Below are 16,217 nucleotides of genomic sequence, written 5' to 3' on the forward strand. Positions count from 1 at the left end.
CAACGAATGCTCAGTCATCCGTGGCCACAGACACACAATCAAGGTATCACTGACTGGAAAGAGGACACATTGGCTTCTCACATGATCTTTTACTTATTTGAAAATATTTATTAGATTTTTTCACATCAACTGGGTTTTCTTTTTTTTGATACACCCTGTTTTGGTGTTATTACTTTTGCCAATTAAAGGGAATGTACATCATTGGTTTTTGATGTAATTTTCAGAAATGAACTATTTGAGGGGTTAGTATATAGATCAAATAGTGTTAGGCCAAAAAAAAAAAATATTCGGTCTCTGGTCAGACCAAAGTTCCGGAATTGACGCGGCCACGCGGCTTTTTTTTTTTTTTTTCTTCAGCTTGGATTGTACAGACAAGGTGGGTACTATTTTGCTTTTTTGGTGTCCTCATGTACATTGGTGGCCTCCATAATTTGCCTTGGTGCTTTCGATCATTTGCCTTGGTGCAGTTTCCCATTCCTTGGTGCTCTTTGGAAAAAAAAGTTGAGGAGGTGCGGAAATAGAGGGCGCTGTTGGAGCTACCGCGGAACATTTTTGAAAAAAAAAAGATCGACGCGCATGCTTAAAATCGACGCGCGCGCTGACCAGAGACCGACTTATTTTTTTTTTTGGCCTTACACTGACATTTTTGAAGTTTTGTGTTCGAAAAGGTTGGAAAAACCAAGAAAAACAAAAATGTTTAATTAGTCTGGTTCCCTGACTCCACAAAAGATAAAATGGATCAATTTATAGATGATGGAAAATTGTAAGGCACGGGAACCAGTCTAACTGGCCTGCACCCGTTCATGAAACATGTAACCAATAGCAAACAAAATTTGGACTGAAAAAAAATGGTTAATTTGGAGCAGTAGTTGAAAAATAGTTAGGTTTTTCCAACGCTGGTCGGCCGACCACCGTTGGAAATGTATACAAAAATACCATTTTCTTGAAAATGACTTCACACCAGGCAATGCCAGGTGCCATAATTTTACAAGATGCTTGAGACTGTCATTTACCAACATCCTAGTAAGGTATTTCGTAAAAACTGGGTAGTTTTATTTTTCGATGTTTGCAAATGTTGTATATTCCCTTTAAGACCATTTTGTAGGACTAGCCTACATTATAACCCCCATCTTTCTCAACCATGCAATCAGAGATCATGTCACAAAATCATTTGCTAATCAGCGAAGTGCTTTGAAACGTTATCGTCAACTCCATTTTTCAAGTCATGTTTTGTCATCATCGCTGTGGTTTACCCCCTAATTTCCCTCACAAATCAATACCCTGCCCTCTTTCCACACAATACATTCTGTTGATATTATGGGATATCACTGCCAGCTGTCCAGATAATTCTAAAAACATAAGATTAGCATTTCGCCAGCTTATTGGATGAGTGCAAAACATAAGAATGTTTTTTTTTTTTTTATAGGAATGGGACCCTAAAAGTAACTTCCAAATGTTGCGTCAGGATACTGTATTTTCATTCAAATTAGGCATGGATATTTGGCTGGCGCCAGCTTTCATTTAGTAAATGATTAAGCCACAACAGCACTGAAACATGTGCACTTTATTTCCTTAAAAAAAATCCTCCACAAGAGTCCAATGCCACAAATCAGAATAGGGTTTTGAACCCGGGATCTCTCACCATCCACTCAGCCCACACCTGCTGCTGGAACGATTCTGGTAATTTATGCGCCTATCGAATGTAATGACCCCCCCCCCCCCCCCGGCTACTCCAGGTCCGAAGTTGGGGCAGCCTGGGGGGGGGGGGGGGGAGCTAAACAATTGATAGACGCATAACTTCTCCCCGTTCCTCAGTATGGAACGCGGCACCTCGGCACCTTGCCAACTCGGCACCTTGCCAACTCGGCACCCGCCAACTCGACACCTGTAAAATACCAACTCAGCACCTAAGAATAGTGCCTGACGAGAATGTTGCACTTAGCCGCTGACCGATAAAGCGCAGCATGTTTTCGTGTGTTGCAGACCATGGAGCTTAGGGAACATGAGCAGACCAGGCTTGTACGCACAGGTTACTCCTAGAACCATGAGGCTCCGCGTGAGCGGAGCCTCATAGATGTAGAAGCCCGCAAAATTGTCTGCAGCACAAAACACTAATAAAGTACAAAAACGTCCATCAAAATTGCAGACATTTCACACAGAACCGCTGCACAGTTTGCCCCTATACTCCGTACTTTACCTCTTGACATACTCACGTATCTGGGGCACAACTAACATAGGTGGATTCTGTCGGTTTTTAGGCCAAAATGATGAAAAATATGCCCTTTCCGCACTGAGCCAACCGAACACTTGAAACGTGCACGCATATGATCGAGCGATGATTTTCGGTTCGCTCGGAGCGCGCCGCAGGGGGTACGGTACAGGCGAAATGATAGTATGTGCATGCGTACAAGTGCATGTACCGTACCCCCCGCGGCGCGCTCCGAGCGAACCGAAAATCATCGCTCGATCATATGCGTGCACGTTTCAAGTGTTCGGTTGGCTCAGTGCGGAAAGGGCATATTTTTCATCATTTTGGCCTAAAAACCGACAGAATCCACTTATGTTAGTTGTGCCCCAGATACGTGAGTATGTCAAGAGGTAAAGTACGGAGTATAGGGGCAAACTGTGCAGCGGTTCTGTGTGAAATGTCTGCAATTTTGATGGACGTTTTTGTACTTTATTAGTGTTTTGTGCTGCAGACAATTTTGCGGGCTTCTACATCTATGAGGCTCCGCTCACGTGGAGCCTCATAGTTCTAGGAGTACGCACAGGTCTCTCCGCCAGTCAACGTGACCGTCCGTTGGACGGTTAAATAGTTTTGTGCCGGTGTATACATGTGTCACGCGCGCACGGTGAAGCCTGGCGGCGCGATTCGCCCACAATTTGGTGGATGGTTTCACTATACTCCGCGCAAAGCACACGGTTATTTAATTGGCACTTGCGAGGAAAAGACCTGTCGAGCACAATTTGGGTCCCCGTGCAAGTTTAGTTTAAACCTGCGCACACGCAGGCGCAGGTTTAAACTTGCGCGTGCATTAATTTCCTTGCTACAAATTGTGCACGCAAGCTTAAACTTGCGCGCTACATAGATTTTTCCCATGCATGCAAAGCCGCCAAACTAATTTTTTTCCTGGTAAACTCATGCAGATATGTAACATTATTTTTAAAAGCAGATTTTTCTCCAATTAATAGCACCACTGTGCTTCGTTAGACAATGCCTTAATGCCTTTTTTGAAACATTTTATTTACAGTATTATGCTAATGAGGTTGACTGTGTGGGTTCAGAGATAAGGGTAGTCCAAAAATTTGGGACTCTCAATACTGTGTATGAGACTGGAGTCCCAAAACTTAAGGTATCCATTTCGTGCAAATGTTTGTGCTGCATAATAAAACCAGTGTGAATCAAAACATGGAGCTATAAAACACATCAAAGCGACCCGAAGTGATTGACATTCGTTCTCAGCTAGCTCAGCTGGCATGCATGGCTGGGAAATTAAAAAGCGAACTTCTCAATCTCAACTTGACGAAAATTAGATTAAGAAAGATCTAACTTTTGTTACTTACGTTTCATGTCTGTGATTTATATGGTGACGAGCTCTATTTCTGTAAATCCACACAGGCTATGTCCAGATGAAAGCAATGAATCAAGTAACAAGACAAATATTGCCCATCCATCATGATCATCTGTCTGCAAATGTACTGTCCGGCGCCATTTTACACTGAACAGCGTACCGTTTCCAGGGAGCTTGGCTGTTACATCAATCACACTTACTGTTTTTGTTATCGCCGGTCGGCAATACAAATATATGTCCCAAACTATTAATCTCTTCATATGAAATTATCATACTGGTATAAATCAAATAAAAAATGGTACTTTTGTTACAGAATGTGTTATATTACTTCTGTGAGCAAGGTTCAGTGGCTGTAAATTCAGAATATGTTCTTCCCTTTTATAAGGAGTGACCGTGACATATTGCACAGCCCAATGCAACGACAACAACCTGTAGCCACTTGTTTGGTTGTTTGTGCACTAGTTTTTTTCCTCCACCTAAGGTTGAAAATAATTTTTACGATTTGAGTTACGGTTGTAACTCGAAAAAAACTCTCGTTATCATTGAAAATGTTAATGCTAGTGAACGAGAATTTACACTAACAAATATGGCAGTTTTCATCTTCACGCTAAGACAAAGCAGTCAGTGTTTCCTTCCTCCATGGTTTCAACTTAATTCGCTCGTACCCCCCCCCCCCCCCCCCCGCCCTGCAAACAGGGCGGGGTGTACGAGCGAAGGTTTCAACGCGCTGAAACCGCTGAAACCGGTAGCATAACTTACCGATGATCATCAAGTGGGACGACACTAGAGGAGGCGGCGCGACAGTAGAAAGAGGACTTGTTAAATGTGATATCATCGGTAAGTGGGACGACACTAGAGGGTGGCGGCGCGACAGTAGAAAGAGGACTTGTTAAATGTGATATCATCGGTAAGTGGGACGACACTAGAGGGTGGCGGCGCGACAGTAGAAAGAGGACTTGTTAAATGTGATATCGTCGGTAAGTGGGACGACACTAGAGGATGGCGGCGCGACAGTAGAAAGAGGACTTGTTAAATGTGATATCATCGGTGAGTGGGACGACACTAGAGGATGGCGGCGCGACAGTAGAAAGAGGACTTGTTAAATGTGATATCATCGGTGGGATGCAGCACATACAGTGTGCATCTACATGTACATGTATATCTATCAGTACCGTGCGTGATATATTACTCATGAGCTTCTAGTGACGTCATAGTCATGCATATTCATCACGCGCTCTACTGTCGTGCCATTTTATGCTACCGCTGAAACCACACCAAACAGGATATTGGTTTCGTTTCTTCTTTTTTGCGGTAAACACATAGTTTGGGATAATAATAATGTTGCAACCTGACGCCACTTTGTTCTTCATATATCATCTCAATGAAGGTCATTCATTGCAAAAATGATGGTAAGACGTGAATCTTGGATAAAAACATCAGTTCCATAATATTTGCACGCAGCCTAACAGATTCGGATGCAGCCTTAGGCTGCATCCGAATCTGTTGTCTAGAGCTAGGTCTAGGTCTTCGCTCCATTAGAAATACGCGGAGACGCGCTGACAATAGACGTAGCCGTAGCTCTGGAAGCCCGTTTCGGACACGGCCTTAGTCTCTAAATGTATCGGCAGACTGCATCAATGTCACCGTGCACAGACGTCCATATTGACAGGTCAGCGCGGCCCAACAAGAACCGTGTCACTTTGCACGAATGGCTACCGTAGGTTGACCGCAAACGTACCGCGTGGGCCTGTGCATGCTGCGCACACAGTGCGAGTAACCTGCCGCAGCGGCCGGCAGTTTCGCGATAAATAAATTCTTTTTTTGGGGGGGGGGGGGGGGGGGAAGAGAGCCCACACCAAAAAGAGATTCGCCTTTATTTTAACAATAAGCAGTCCACTTTCAATGAGTTACGACTCGTGATGGTACGAGTCGTCTTAACTGAAGGTACGACTTGCCGAAGGCACGAGTTGTCCAAGGTACGACTCGGTATAACGATGTCGAGTTGAAGGTACGAGTTGTCCAAGGTACGAGTTGTCCAAGGTACGAGATGACCTGCTACCGTTTGGCTGAACTTGTTGACTTCAACACCTCATCCACTCAACCCCCGGGAAAATCCTGGATTCAGCTGGAACTTTATGTGACAACCTCCTGCCCTTTGAAAAGTCTGTGATACAAAAGGTATTAGTGAAATGAACCAGGTTCAGGTTAACTTTTGCGCCCATTGCGCGCTTTATATATTACAGTAACAAATTTGTGATTACTGTAGATGGCGCTATTGCATTTTCATAAGAGCCAGGTAACCAGGAGAAGCGTGCATTACTTAAGTTGGCGCTCGCGAAAAACAATTTTCGCGTGTCCTACATAGTTTTGCCAACTTGAAAGAGAAATACTGTGATGTGATAATTACTTGAACTACAAGTAAGCATATGATCCAAGGTCAACATTTCCATTATACCCAAAATATGCACCATAATAGGCCCGTAGTATGCGCCCTTTTATTCTTCATGTAGGTGACCACGATATCACCATTTGTCTCCTACTGGGTTCGCCGCTGAGCAGTTATCCAGGTACTACCGTTACAGCAAAATCGTTCCCATAGATAACTCCTGCGATGTCCCACTAAATATTATTTGCAGTGGAGGAGAACATTTTTGCGAGGACGTATTTTTTTCATGAAGTTCTTGATATTTTCCTTGCCAGTTTTATAGGTTCAAAATATTAGTGGAGCTGGAGGGAAACTTATTCTCTAAAAGGTTTTTTCCTTGTTCGATTTTAAGTGGTCGCAATCTATGGTAGAACCTCCTCAATTTTTTTTTGTAGTTTTCGGACGCGCTGTAAACTCTGGGCCTGGGAAAAAAAGTTCCTGGTAGATTTGACCCGGAATCCGAGTTTTCAGAGCAATTTTTCTGAGTCAAAGTGACACTTTTGCCAAGTTTTTTTTTTTTTGTCAAATGGGTCATGTCGACCCGGAAAAATGTATTTTAGACCCTAAAAATTATTAAGCCAAACAGAACCGGGATTCTAAATCAACAGGCTGATCAGGGATTTTTAAATGTAGGTCAAAACATTCATTAAATACTGCTGATAGACATTAAAGCAAATTCAATGTAATCCATTTTATAAACAACCACTGTAAACAATTCTTGTTTTGTTTTATTTTTGGACAGGTCCAGCCTGTAGCATAACAAACGAAATACGATCAACAAAAATTATAATTTTCTTAATTTAAATGATTCCCGTGCGTGTAACACGTGCTGACCGTCACAGTACGGCCCACGATTAGGGAGTAAGGCAGTGTAGCCCGATTGTATGTGCCTCATTCAAGGGATCACATCCCCCATTCCCCGAAACACCAAGTATATATCTGGAACTATCTTTTACACAAAATATAATCTCGAAAAAATAATCATAAATACTCTACATTTTCAAAATCTGAATTGAAAACACGGTTCGCTCACTCCATCCTCACTCTATCCTTGTATTGCAACTGTAGCAAAACAGCTTCATCGTCACAAAACTAATACATGTATATTCCTTCGGGGCAAATTATGTCTACACCATTGAAAGACATTTGTTTAAAGAATAATTTAGAATAATAATAAAGAAGAATGTTTTGAGAAAGGATGTTCTAAAGTTTGAAGGCAAAAGACATTTCTATATGTCCCAAAACTATTGTTGAAATCAATCATCTCCGTTCGGGGAACAGTGCCGACGTAATTTTAACTTTCCTTCAAATTCCTGTCAAGTTAAAAAAAAAAGAACAGCACGACAAATGAAATCGCATCCATAGATGAACAAAATTAACCATCTCATGGTCATTGCCAGTGGAATATGTGTATTATTGTATCGAATCACTGTGTTGAAACTTCGACCGTGACTTGAAAATAGCGTTTCGGCTCCAACAAAACGGGTCTACGGTGCCCAGTTGAACCAACCCGTTATATGGCTACAGATCGGAGAGAAATTCTGCCTTGATCAAGCACGGCCCCTGAATACAGCTCACAGAATCGTAGGTTGGACAGGAAAACTTTTCTGTTGTAGCCTGAATAAGAAATTGCAAAAAAATATAGAATTATTAATCAGTTGACTATGGCTTGGCATAATTATTCAAGGCAAGTTTTATTAACATAGTCGAATGAAATGAGCTAGACTCCAGATTTTTTTGAGAGATGTAGCAATATACATAAAGTGCATGAATGGAATTTCAAATAAATATTGGAAATAAATAATTTCGCGTGCACGAATCATTTCGTCCTTTTGAAGGGTCACTTATATGAGTACTTTGCTGTACCCTTCACAAAAAAAATTGTCTGCCAAAAAATGCTTGTATTTCTCAACACATTCTCGATTTAGAGGGGGGGCAACTCATTAAATGTACACCACTTTGTCTTCGCGCCTCTTTTTTTTTTTTTTTTTTTTTTTTTTCTCCTTTTTTTTTTTTTTTTGGTTGCTTTTCCGGGGGGGGGGGGGGGGGGGCAAGTGCCCCCTTGCCCCCCCCCCCTCGCGACGCCCATGCTTGCTGCGCCCATCCCTAGCCCCTATAAGGCAAAGTCAGATATTCGTGCGACTCATCTCCACACCTTGTACGGGCTTTTGTTAGCTTCACTGACAAGCCTCGCCATTCCAGCCAGACACGCTGTAAGCTGCTGCTCCGTGTAGCCCGTTCTCTGGACAAGATCGGCGGTCCAGCAGTCCTCATCGACCCACGGACCCGCAAGGTGGCGGGCTAGGCAAGTTGCCGCCGCGGCCCGCTCGGACGGGTAGTACTTGAGAAGCGAGGCGTCGGTCAGAGCCAAGTCAAGGATGTAGTTGGCAAAGTGGAATTCAACCTAGCAATAGAACAAAATCTCCAGTCATAATATATCGAAAATGCAGTTTTGTTATGATTACAAATTAACGTAGAAATGTCATACGATTTCATCAGACTGAGATGCATTTTGCGCATTTTGTCCTTGAAACAAGCAGTAAGCTAGCAATATTATATTTGAATACTTGACTACCACGTTTTGGCTGGTTTGGTGTGGTAAAGAAACGAATACCAATAGACCCAAAACAATTCTCAGCGAGTACCTGGCGGAGCACTTTTGTCCTAGAAGCATTCACTACCCATTATCTGTCTCATCTTGACTTTATTTGGAAACTTGGTTACTCCGAATATTACATTTATAACCCCGGAAAACAAAAAATGAGGCTCCCCATTGTTTTGTATACATTGTAATTTTGATTTATTTAGGTTTTTTTGTTTTGTTGCTTTTAACCTTACCCGTTGTTCATCAGTGTCCGCCTTGAGGAACTGTTCCAAGAACGTCATCGGTGTGGGGCTGAAGAGATCGAATTGCAGGACATGGAGAATACGTCTTTCCATCATCAACACGGCATCATGGGTGTATGTGTAGTCAGTCAACTTGCACAGGGTTTCCACCTGAACAGGTGTAAAAAAAAAAAAATCGCAGACAAACCGAAGCGTTAATTTAACATAATTTTGATGTATATTCTCAGACATCCAGTAGTGTAAAGACGAGATATCAAATGAATCTTTTTCTGGATTTAATACATCATCAATTGCCTGGCGAAGTCCATTGGTTTCGGACGCAACGTCGCACGTTGCGAAACCAAGTGTTATTTGCTGCGCGCTAAATTAGGTGTGGCAGTGACAGGGGCTCTAGTATAAGCTTGATCCTTCTGTATCTTTTTTTTCGTGGGTGTATAGTGGACAAGAACTAGAGCTAAAACCAAAACCCAAAACAGATGTCTGACGTAAACAAATGGGGCTTTCTGTGATCTAGACCTTGAAATAAGGCAAGAAAACAGTATGAAACACTAAATATCACGAGATCCGGACTAACTTGCACTTTCTTGTAAAACTCGCAGAGCTGCGACCTCACGCTATATAGCTCATTTAGGAAGCAAAGGTTAAGTGCCTGGTCAGCTTTTTCAGAAAGGTCCGGACCCTAGAAAGTCTTGGGTTGGCATAAGAAAAGAGGTATTGACAGGTTACCAGGCGTTGTGATATATCGTTTTCAGTTGATGTACCTCGGGTGCAGATCGCTCCTCGTACTTGCTTGCAACAAACAGGCACGACACCCCAAGCAGCTGGAGAAGGTTCAGACCGATAGGTTGCTGGGACAGGAACCGGTCTAGGAGTATGGCAGTCAGGTGCAGGGTTTCTTCAGAGAGCTCCAGGTGAACCTACACACAGATATGTGAAATAAGAATGTGAAATAATTCATCACTATCTCCCAGTGTTGGAGCAAAGGCTTAAACCTTCAAGGCCAAGGCTTTGACCATCAAGGCCAAGGCCAAGGCCAAGGCTTAGACCTTCAAGCCTCGAGGCCAAGGCCAAGGCTTAACCCTCAAGGCTAAGGCCAAGGCCAAGGCCCTGTTTAATAAAATGACCACTGATATAGAACTAATTATAGTCACATGACACATCATCACGAATCGCCCATTAAGAAGAACAACATGTCTTAAATTGCAATCAACATGCTCGCATAAACCGTTTTATGACTGCATTAGATCTATTAAAGTATAAGTTCAGGTCTTCAATATGGTTTAACTAAAACAAAATAAAATTTACTTCTATTGACGCACAATTCTCCCGAGTGTAACAAAAGGGGGATCCAAGAAACTGGTTTGGGAAATTTTTATTTGCTGGGCCAACATGGTCAGAAATATCAGCATTATCTAAAACAGATACATGCAAATCTTTAGCACTTATCAGGGAGACATACAACCAATCAGATCTATTCCATAATTGTATGCAATTTAAGTGATCATCTCATTAGCCCCACAAGCGTACAGAATATGTTTGCAGCAAATCTACTACAATGGTAACAACATGTGATGCTATCAAAGTGGAAGTGTGCCCAACACACAAATCTACAAGGGGTTTCCCTCCTCCATGGTAATACGATTAAAATGGTAACAGCAAAATTTCGAACAGATTTATCTGGAAAATGCAAAACTCTATGGGCCTTGAAGAGCCTTGACTCAAAATTGCAAGGCCGTGATCCCTCAAGGCCAAGGCTTTGCCCTCAAGCCTCGAGGCCAAGGCCAAGGCCCTAAAATCCAGCCTTAAGGCAGCCTTAAGGCCAAGGCCCAGCATCAAGGCACTACATCACTGCTATCTCCCACAGAACCGTGGTGCAATTTAGTCCTTGATTTTGTGGAACAAGCATTTATCAAATAACCTCTGTTTTTATGTCACTCATGAACGTAAACAATAAGACAAGCGCCTCCAAGACTTTAACTGTTTTTGTCTTTAATTTTGTTCTGTTCTCAATTGTTGTATTTTGTTCTCAATGGTATATCAATTATTATTACAGTTCGCACGAGCCAATTATATAGTCGACCTACACCTATTACTCTCTAAATTCCAAAGAGTGAATATAGGGACTAGACGTTTTGGAGTGAAATTCCTTCAATTGTAAAGATCGAGTTTTCACTCGAGCTTCGTCTGAAGTGGTTCTTTTTTCAGACTATTTCAATCAAACATGAGAGTGATTTTCACTCTAAAACGTCTTGTCCCTAATTTCACTCTTTGGAATTTAGAGAGTAATTAAGTTCAGAGCTTATAGTATGGAAGGTCCTTTTGGCAAAAATGAGCTACTAAAATATGGTACTGATAAGAAAATCCTTTTCATACCTGAACTTGGACGAGCCAATTGATAAGGACAGCCCTGGTGTTTGGGGTTACAGCAGGTCCTGTTAGATAGCTGGTTGGCACCACGCATTTATACTCCATGCTCTGTGGAATGCAACACAACATTCAAACTTGTTTGTTTCAATTTTGTTGAAGTCTCAGGGCTAATTAACCTGGCAATAAACGCTTGTCGAGAGTTAACCGAGCTGTCGAGTAATCCGGATTATAATTTTTAGATTAAAAATCGCCTCATCGCTCAATCCCCTAGATATGGCTTTCGTTAGATTTCGGTCTTCACTGATTCAGTCGAAAATAGACCCCAGCGAGGTATTTTTGTTATTATATAATAGTTCATTTTGAAAATAAATGCATGGTTGTTTCGGAAAACAAAGCAATGTTATACTCGATCGATAGTGGCTTCAATTAATTTAGTGCAGGATCATAGTTCGATGCATATAAAACAAAAAGCACACTCTGGGTTCAGGACGGAAACTCTTTCGAACTCTAGCTACTGCGTATAAGGCCGGGCTGCGCTGTTTTGATCTAGATGGGCGCTGAAAACCACCCCTTTAATTTGTGACATTACTTTGCCTCTGTGATGAGTGCGCTACGCACGCCCGAATGTTGAGCACGTGCCAAAGCAATAATCGTCTTATTGATCTAAAATATTAGCACCCTCTCCTTGATCCGTCTCTGATATTGAAAATACTTGATCGATTTTCATCCGGAAAAAAAGTCTTTTTATAAATTATCATGGAGTCCTTGGGTTTCAAAATCGTATACATTTGTATAATTATTTGGTTCCACAGTCACGACACTGAGTTTGTTTTAGTTCAGACTTCAAATGCATTTACCCGTAGGTATCTGTAGATTTCTGTGGAATACTCGGACATGAGCATGGGATCATTCTCTGGTTCTGCTTCTGGGCATTCTGAGCTAGCAATCTCCTCCATGCAATCCAACTCCAGCTTGAGAGCACTGAATTCCATTGGCTCGACTGAAACAAAACAATATTGGCAGTTTTTGTAAGGACCTCGTCATTGTTACACTTTTTTTCATTAATTGAGAGATGCCATGGATGGGGGAGCGCGATTCGATTGGGGGGGGGGATGGAAAGAATGTAACGCCGCTTCTTTTTGTGTACAAAGTCTATGGAAAGTTGAGTGCATTTTCAAAGTATTTTGTAACAAAATTCGAAACGTTTCTCAGTCCCAGATTCATCTCTCTTCAACATTTTTTTTGCAATGACTGACCTTCATTGAGATAAAATATGATGAAAAACGTGGCGTCAGGATGCAACATTCTTTTTCTACATTATGTTCTATAATAAACCACATGAAAGTTGATGAAACTAAAATACAACCTTTGATACATTCTCGAAAAATAACGAATATATTTTTTTTCGGGAGGGGACACAATGCAGGTTGGGGCTAGACTAACCCTCTCCCCCACCACCACCACCACCACTACCTAAACTCACTTTGTTCTTAGCAAAAGCTTGCTTTACGAAGAACATTTTAATGCTCAATTATGGCCTTACCATCTTGTGCAATGTGCAGTCCGAAGGGAGGCGCACCGCACTGTTCCCGTGCCGGTGCCAAGCAGCCATGGTGCTCTGTATCTTGGATGTCGTCTCTCTTTCCCCGTCGTACTGCGGGTGCCGTTGCCTCCTTCGATTTGCCTACCTTACCTGCTCGGCCAACCAGCTTACCATGGTTAGTCTTATCACTGACACACGGTGGCACATTCTCGGAGCACCATTTGGGTGGGTTTGCCCGGATGTCACAGGCCTTGGTGCTTCTGAAGGAGCGCTCTTTGGTGTCTAGTGGTTTCGCATCTCGCGCTTGAAGATTGGTTACGTCTCTGAAAAGATGATGCTGAGAAGGCCAAGTATTATTGGTTCGAATTCAACTCACTGTCACGTTTGGTAGCAACTGAGAGAATGGACTTCTGCAGTTTCTTGATGCATGCAAAATAAAAATCATTTGTAAGTACGTGGGCTCAGGACAAGTTGACCCTCGTATTCCTAAAGCTCAAGAACTAGTCTACTCCAGCGTAATTTCAGTGTTTTCAAGTTTATATTACTGAGGAAACCCGGCGGTTCAAAGCCGCGCAGAATTTCAGTTCAAACGCCGGCGTGTATCAGTTTTGGTCTTGGAAAGAGGTTTTTTTTACACCGTGGACCTAGCCCCTCCAACTATCCAACTACAACCCCTCACATAATAGACTACATGTATAGACCTTTGTCCAACTATACCAAGCACATGAAATGTGATAACTACATGGTGACTTTACACGAAAAAAAGATTTACCTCGGATTTCTCCTGGACTTGTTTGACGATCTTGACCGAATATCCTCCAATCTTACTCGCAGCCCATGTTCCTGATGGCCGATGGGCTACCAAAACACGCGACATCTCGATGATTATAGTGTTGCATGGACCGCTGTATTTCAAATGCGTGAAGATACCCCGGCGTCAGGTTTTATACCAACAAGGAGCTGGGTTTACAGAATGATCAATACACCTGGACAAATTCCTACAACACAATGGGATGCTACACACAGACGATCAGGCTATCAGTGCACGGCGATGGAAATCATTGCTGTTTCGTTGTCAGGATCGAATTTGCCGCCGTTTTTGGAAGGAGATGCGCCTGCGCGAGTTCAAACATGAGGATCAACTATGAGATAGCCAGTTTATATACACTGCAAAAGAAATGGTCAAATTTTGCCCAACTTTGTTCCCAACGATGATACAATAGTCAACATCCACATCTTTCGAGCGAAAAATGCCCAGCGGCCTTTGGGCAAACACGTTTACCTGAAACTTGCGAAAAATTACAGACGGAAGCCTGTTGGGTACTTTTAATCATCCATTAGTTGGGTAAATGTTAAGAACCAATTGTTGGTAAGCCATCATTTGAAAAATGGTCAATAATTTTTGACAAGTTGTTGGTTAGTATTTCCCAATTATTGGTTACTAAGAAGAGTCATTATGTTGGGTACTATATTATATAGATTTGCTCAATTTTAGGGCAATTTTGTTGACCAATGGTTGGTGTTTGCGCCTGAATGCTTAAATAAGGGATAGGCCTACCTTTAAATAATACTACTTTTTAATATTTTATTACAAACATCATCATCCAACACGGCAAACTTTTGAACACTTTTAAACTTCAAACTTTTGAGCAAAACTGTTTAAAGCATTTAAAGGGGAGTTGATCACGCTACATGAGACTTTTTTTTAATAATGATCTTCTTAAAATACGATTTCCAAAGAGATGATTAAAATTAAATCTGCAAAGTTTCCCTTGATCAACTGACAATAATACGTTGATGACTTGGTGTTCAATTATTTCAGAATTAAATATAACTCGAGTCCAGACAACATATTTAAACTAATATATGTTGATGACTTGGTTTTCAATTACTACATAATTAAATATAACTCAAATCAAGACAGCATGCTCCAAAACATATGTTGATAACTTGGTTTTCAATTACTACAGGATTAAATATACTTTAAATCGAGACAGCATGTTCAAAACAAAATGGGGGAAAAATTCAACATAACGATGATTGCTTTTTGTTACAATTTATAAGACATCGATGGCCTTCATCAGAGACTGCTGTGGTAAATGCCGTTTCTCGATTATCACAAACACGTCTGTTGGCTCTAGTTCAGATTTGTTGGAAAGAAAAGGCAAACAAAGGCAAAAATATGAAAATTAACTAAACCACTTAATTGTTATAATTTTCCGTTGGGGGGGGGTGTCACAGCAGGGGGGGGGGGGGGTCGACCGCGCCTGTGAACCCCATCTCCGTAAACAATTAAAAAAGGGGCGCACGACTCCCTTGATCTAAACTAAATCTTAGTATAGTCGATTATCTCGTATTACCCTACCTGTGTCTGTATTTGCACTTTTGCCACTAAGCACTCACGCCTATGCATACAAGTTTAATAAGTTTATCCCAGTGTTAATTTTTTTTGCGGTTTTCCCCGCGGTTCCGTCACCAACCAACCGCCGTTTGGACGTCACAAGAAAGTAGTTTGACGTTGACTGAGGGCCTACATTCATTGTGCAGCGATCAAGTCACGCCGGTGTGTACTAAGGCCTATCTTAAAAAAAGTTTTGAAAAAAAGTTAGATTTAAAATTGAAGACCTGTTTTTTTAATTCTCCTTTTTACGGAACCAATTTTTTTCTACCACAGATTGTAAATAATATGATTTCTGTTTCATGTCATTAGTACTGTTTTGATTTCTGAAATCAACAGGAATTTTAAACCAGTTGCAGGTGCACCATTTTACCATGATATATATCACAAATATGATAAAAAAGTTATTTCAGTAAAAGGGTGCATCTTAAGATAACGTCTGCAAATGCAATATTATGGCACTTTGACGTTGAACGCAAAACGTAACTCTATGATGAGATGGCAAAAAGACGCATATGCTTTATCCTTTACGTCCGGCACACTTACGCAGGCTGTACCACCATCTCAGCTCAATAACTGATTCAAACGTGCACGAGATAGCGCCTATAGTACATCCCGCTATCTTTGATACGGAGGGTCACACTACGGACATGAGCGTTCCATGGAAATAACGCCCCAATAATCTCAAAAGTGACTTTATCTTCAAAGGTCAAAAATTCAATTTACACTAAAGTCGTTCTGCGCAATGCTCGTCTTGGATGAAGACTAGTACATGCAACCGCCTGTCGCGAATATTTTATTTACACAACTATCTGGGGTACCCATTTTTCAGGCGACTTGAATCACGGTTATAGGATTGTAGAGCGCCGCGTAGCGGCGCTCTACCTTTTACCTACGCGCGCGCGCGTATACTCTCTCCACATATGTGTGAAAGTATATAATTTATGAATTGCAGGGATATTTCGAGCACCGCCGTTGCTTTAGTGGTTAGGCATGCTGGCTAATATTAGATCGGAGGTCTCGATTTCGATTCCTCGCTCTGCCAATAAAGATTTTGCTCTTTTT

At 41.7% G+C, this 16,217-nt stretch overlaps 2 protein-coding genes across 6 annotated transcripts in view; both read right to left on the reverse strand.

The window, feature by feature from the left end:
* The window catches only part of LOC119740369, a 41,125-nt gene extending 37,280 nt beyond the window's left edge, over positions 1 to 3,845 (reverse strand). For 4 of the 5 annotated variants that reach the window (XM_038215640.1, XM_038215641.1, XM_038215639.1 and 1 more), the window contains exon 1: positions 3,565 to 3,845. In XM_038215640.1, coding sequence (XP_038071568.1) covers positions 3,565 to 3,571 — 7 coding nt within the window. In that variant the 5' untranslated portion in view covers positions 3,572 to 3,845. The remainder of the gene's footprint in view (positions 1 to 3,564) is intronic. The other variant, XM_038215642.1, reaches the window with a different exon arrangement.
* Positions 3,846 to 6,683: 2,838 nt separating this feature from the next.
* LOC119740370 (cyclin-A3-3-like) lies at positions 6,684 to 13,824 on the reverse strand. The gene is made up of 8 exons (XM_038215644.1): positions 13,527 to 13,824; positions 12,755 to 13,091; positions 12,069 to 12,211; positions 11,218 to 11,319; positions 9,606 to 9,761; positions 8,836 to 8,994; positions 8,153 to 8,401; positions 6,684 to 7,614 (listed from the first exon to the last, which is right to left on the reverse strand). Exons 1-8 carry the CDS (start codon positions 13,629 to 13,631, stop codon positions 7,519 to 7,521), a joined length of 1,347 nt encoding a protein of 448 aa, XP_038071572.1. The 5' UTR covers positions 13,632 to 13,824; the 3' UTR covers positions 6,684 to 7,518.
* Positions 13,825 to 16,217: the final 2,393 nt, after the last annotated feature.

The sequence above is a fragment of the Patiria miniata genome, unplaced genomic scaffold (assembly GCF_015706575.1).
Source record: "Patiria miniata isolate m_02_andy unplaced genomic scaffold, ASM1570657v1 HiC_scaffold_5, whole genome shotgun sequence".
Lineage (NCBI taxonomy): Eukaryota > Metazoa > Echinodermata > Asteroidea > Valvatida > Asterinidae > Patiria > Patiria miniata.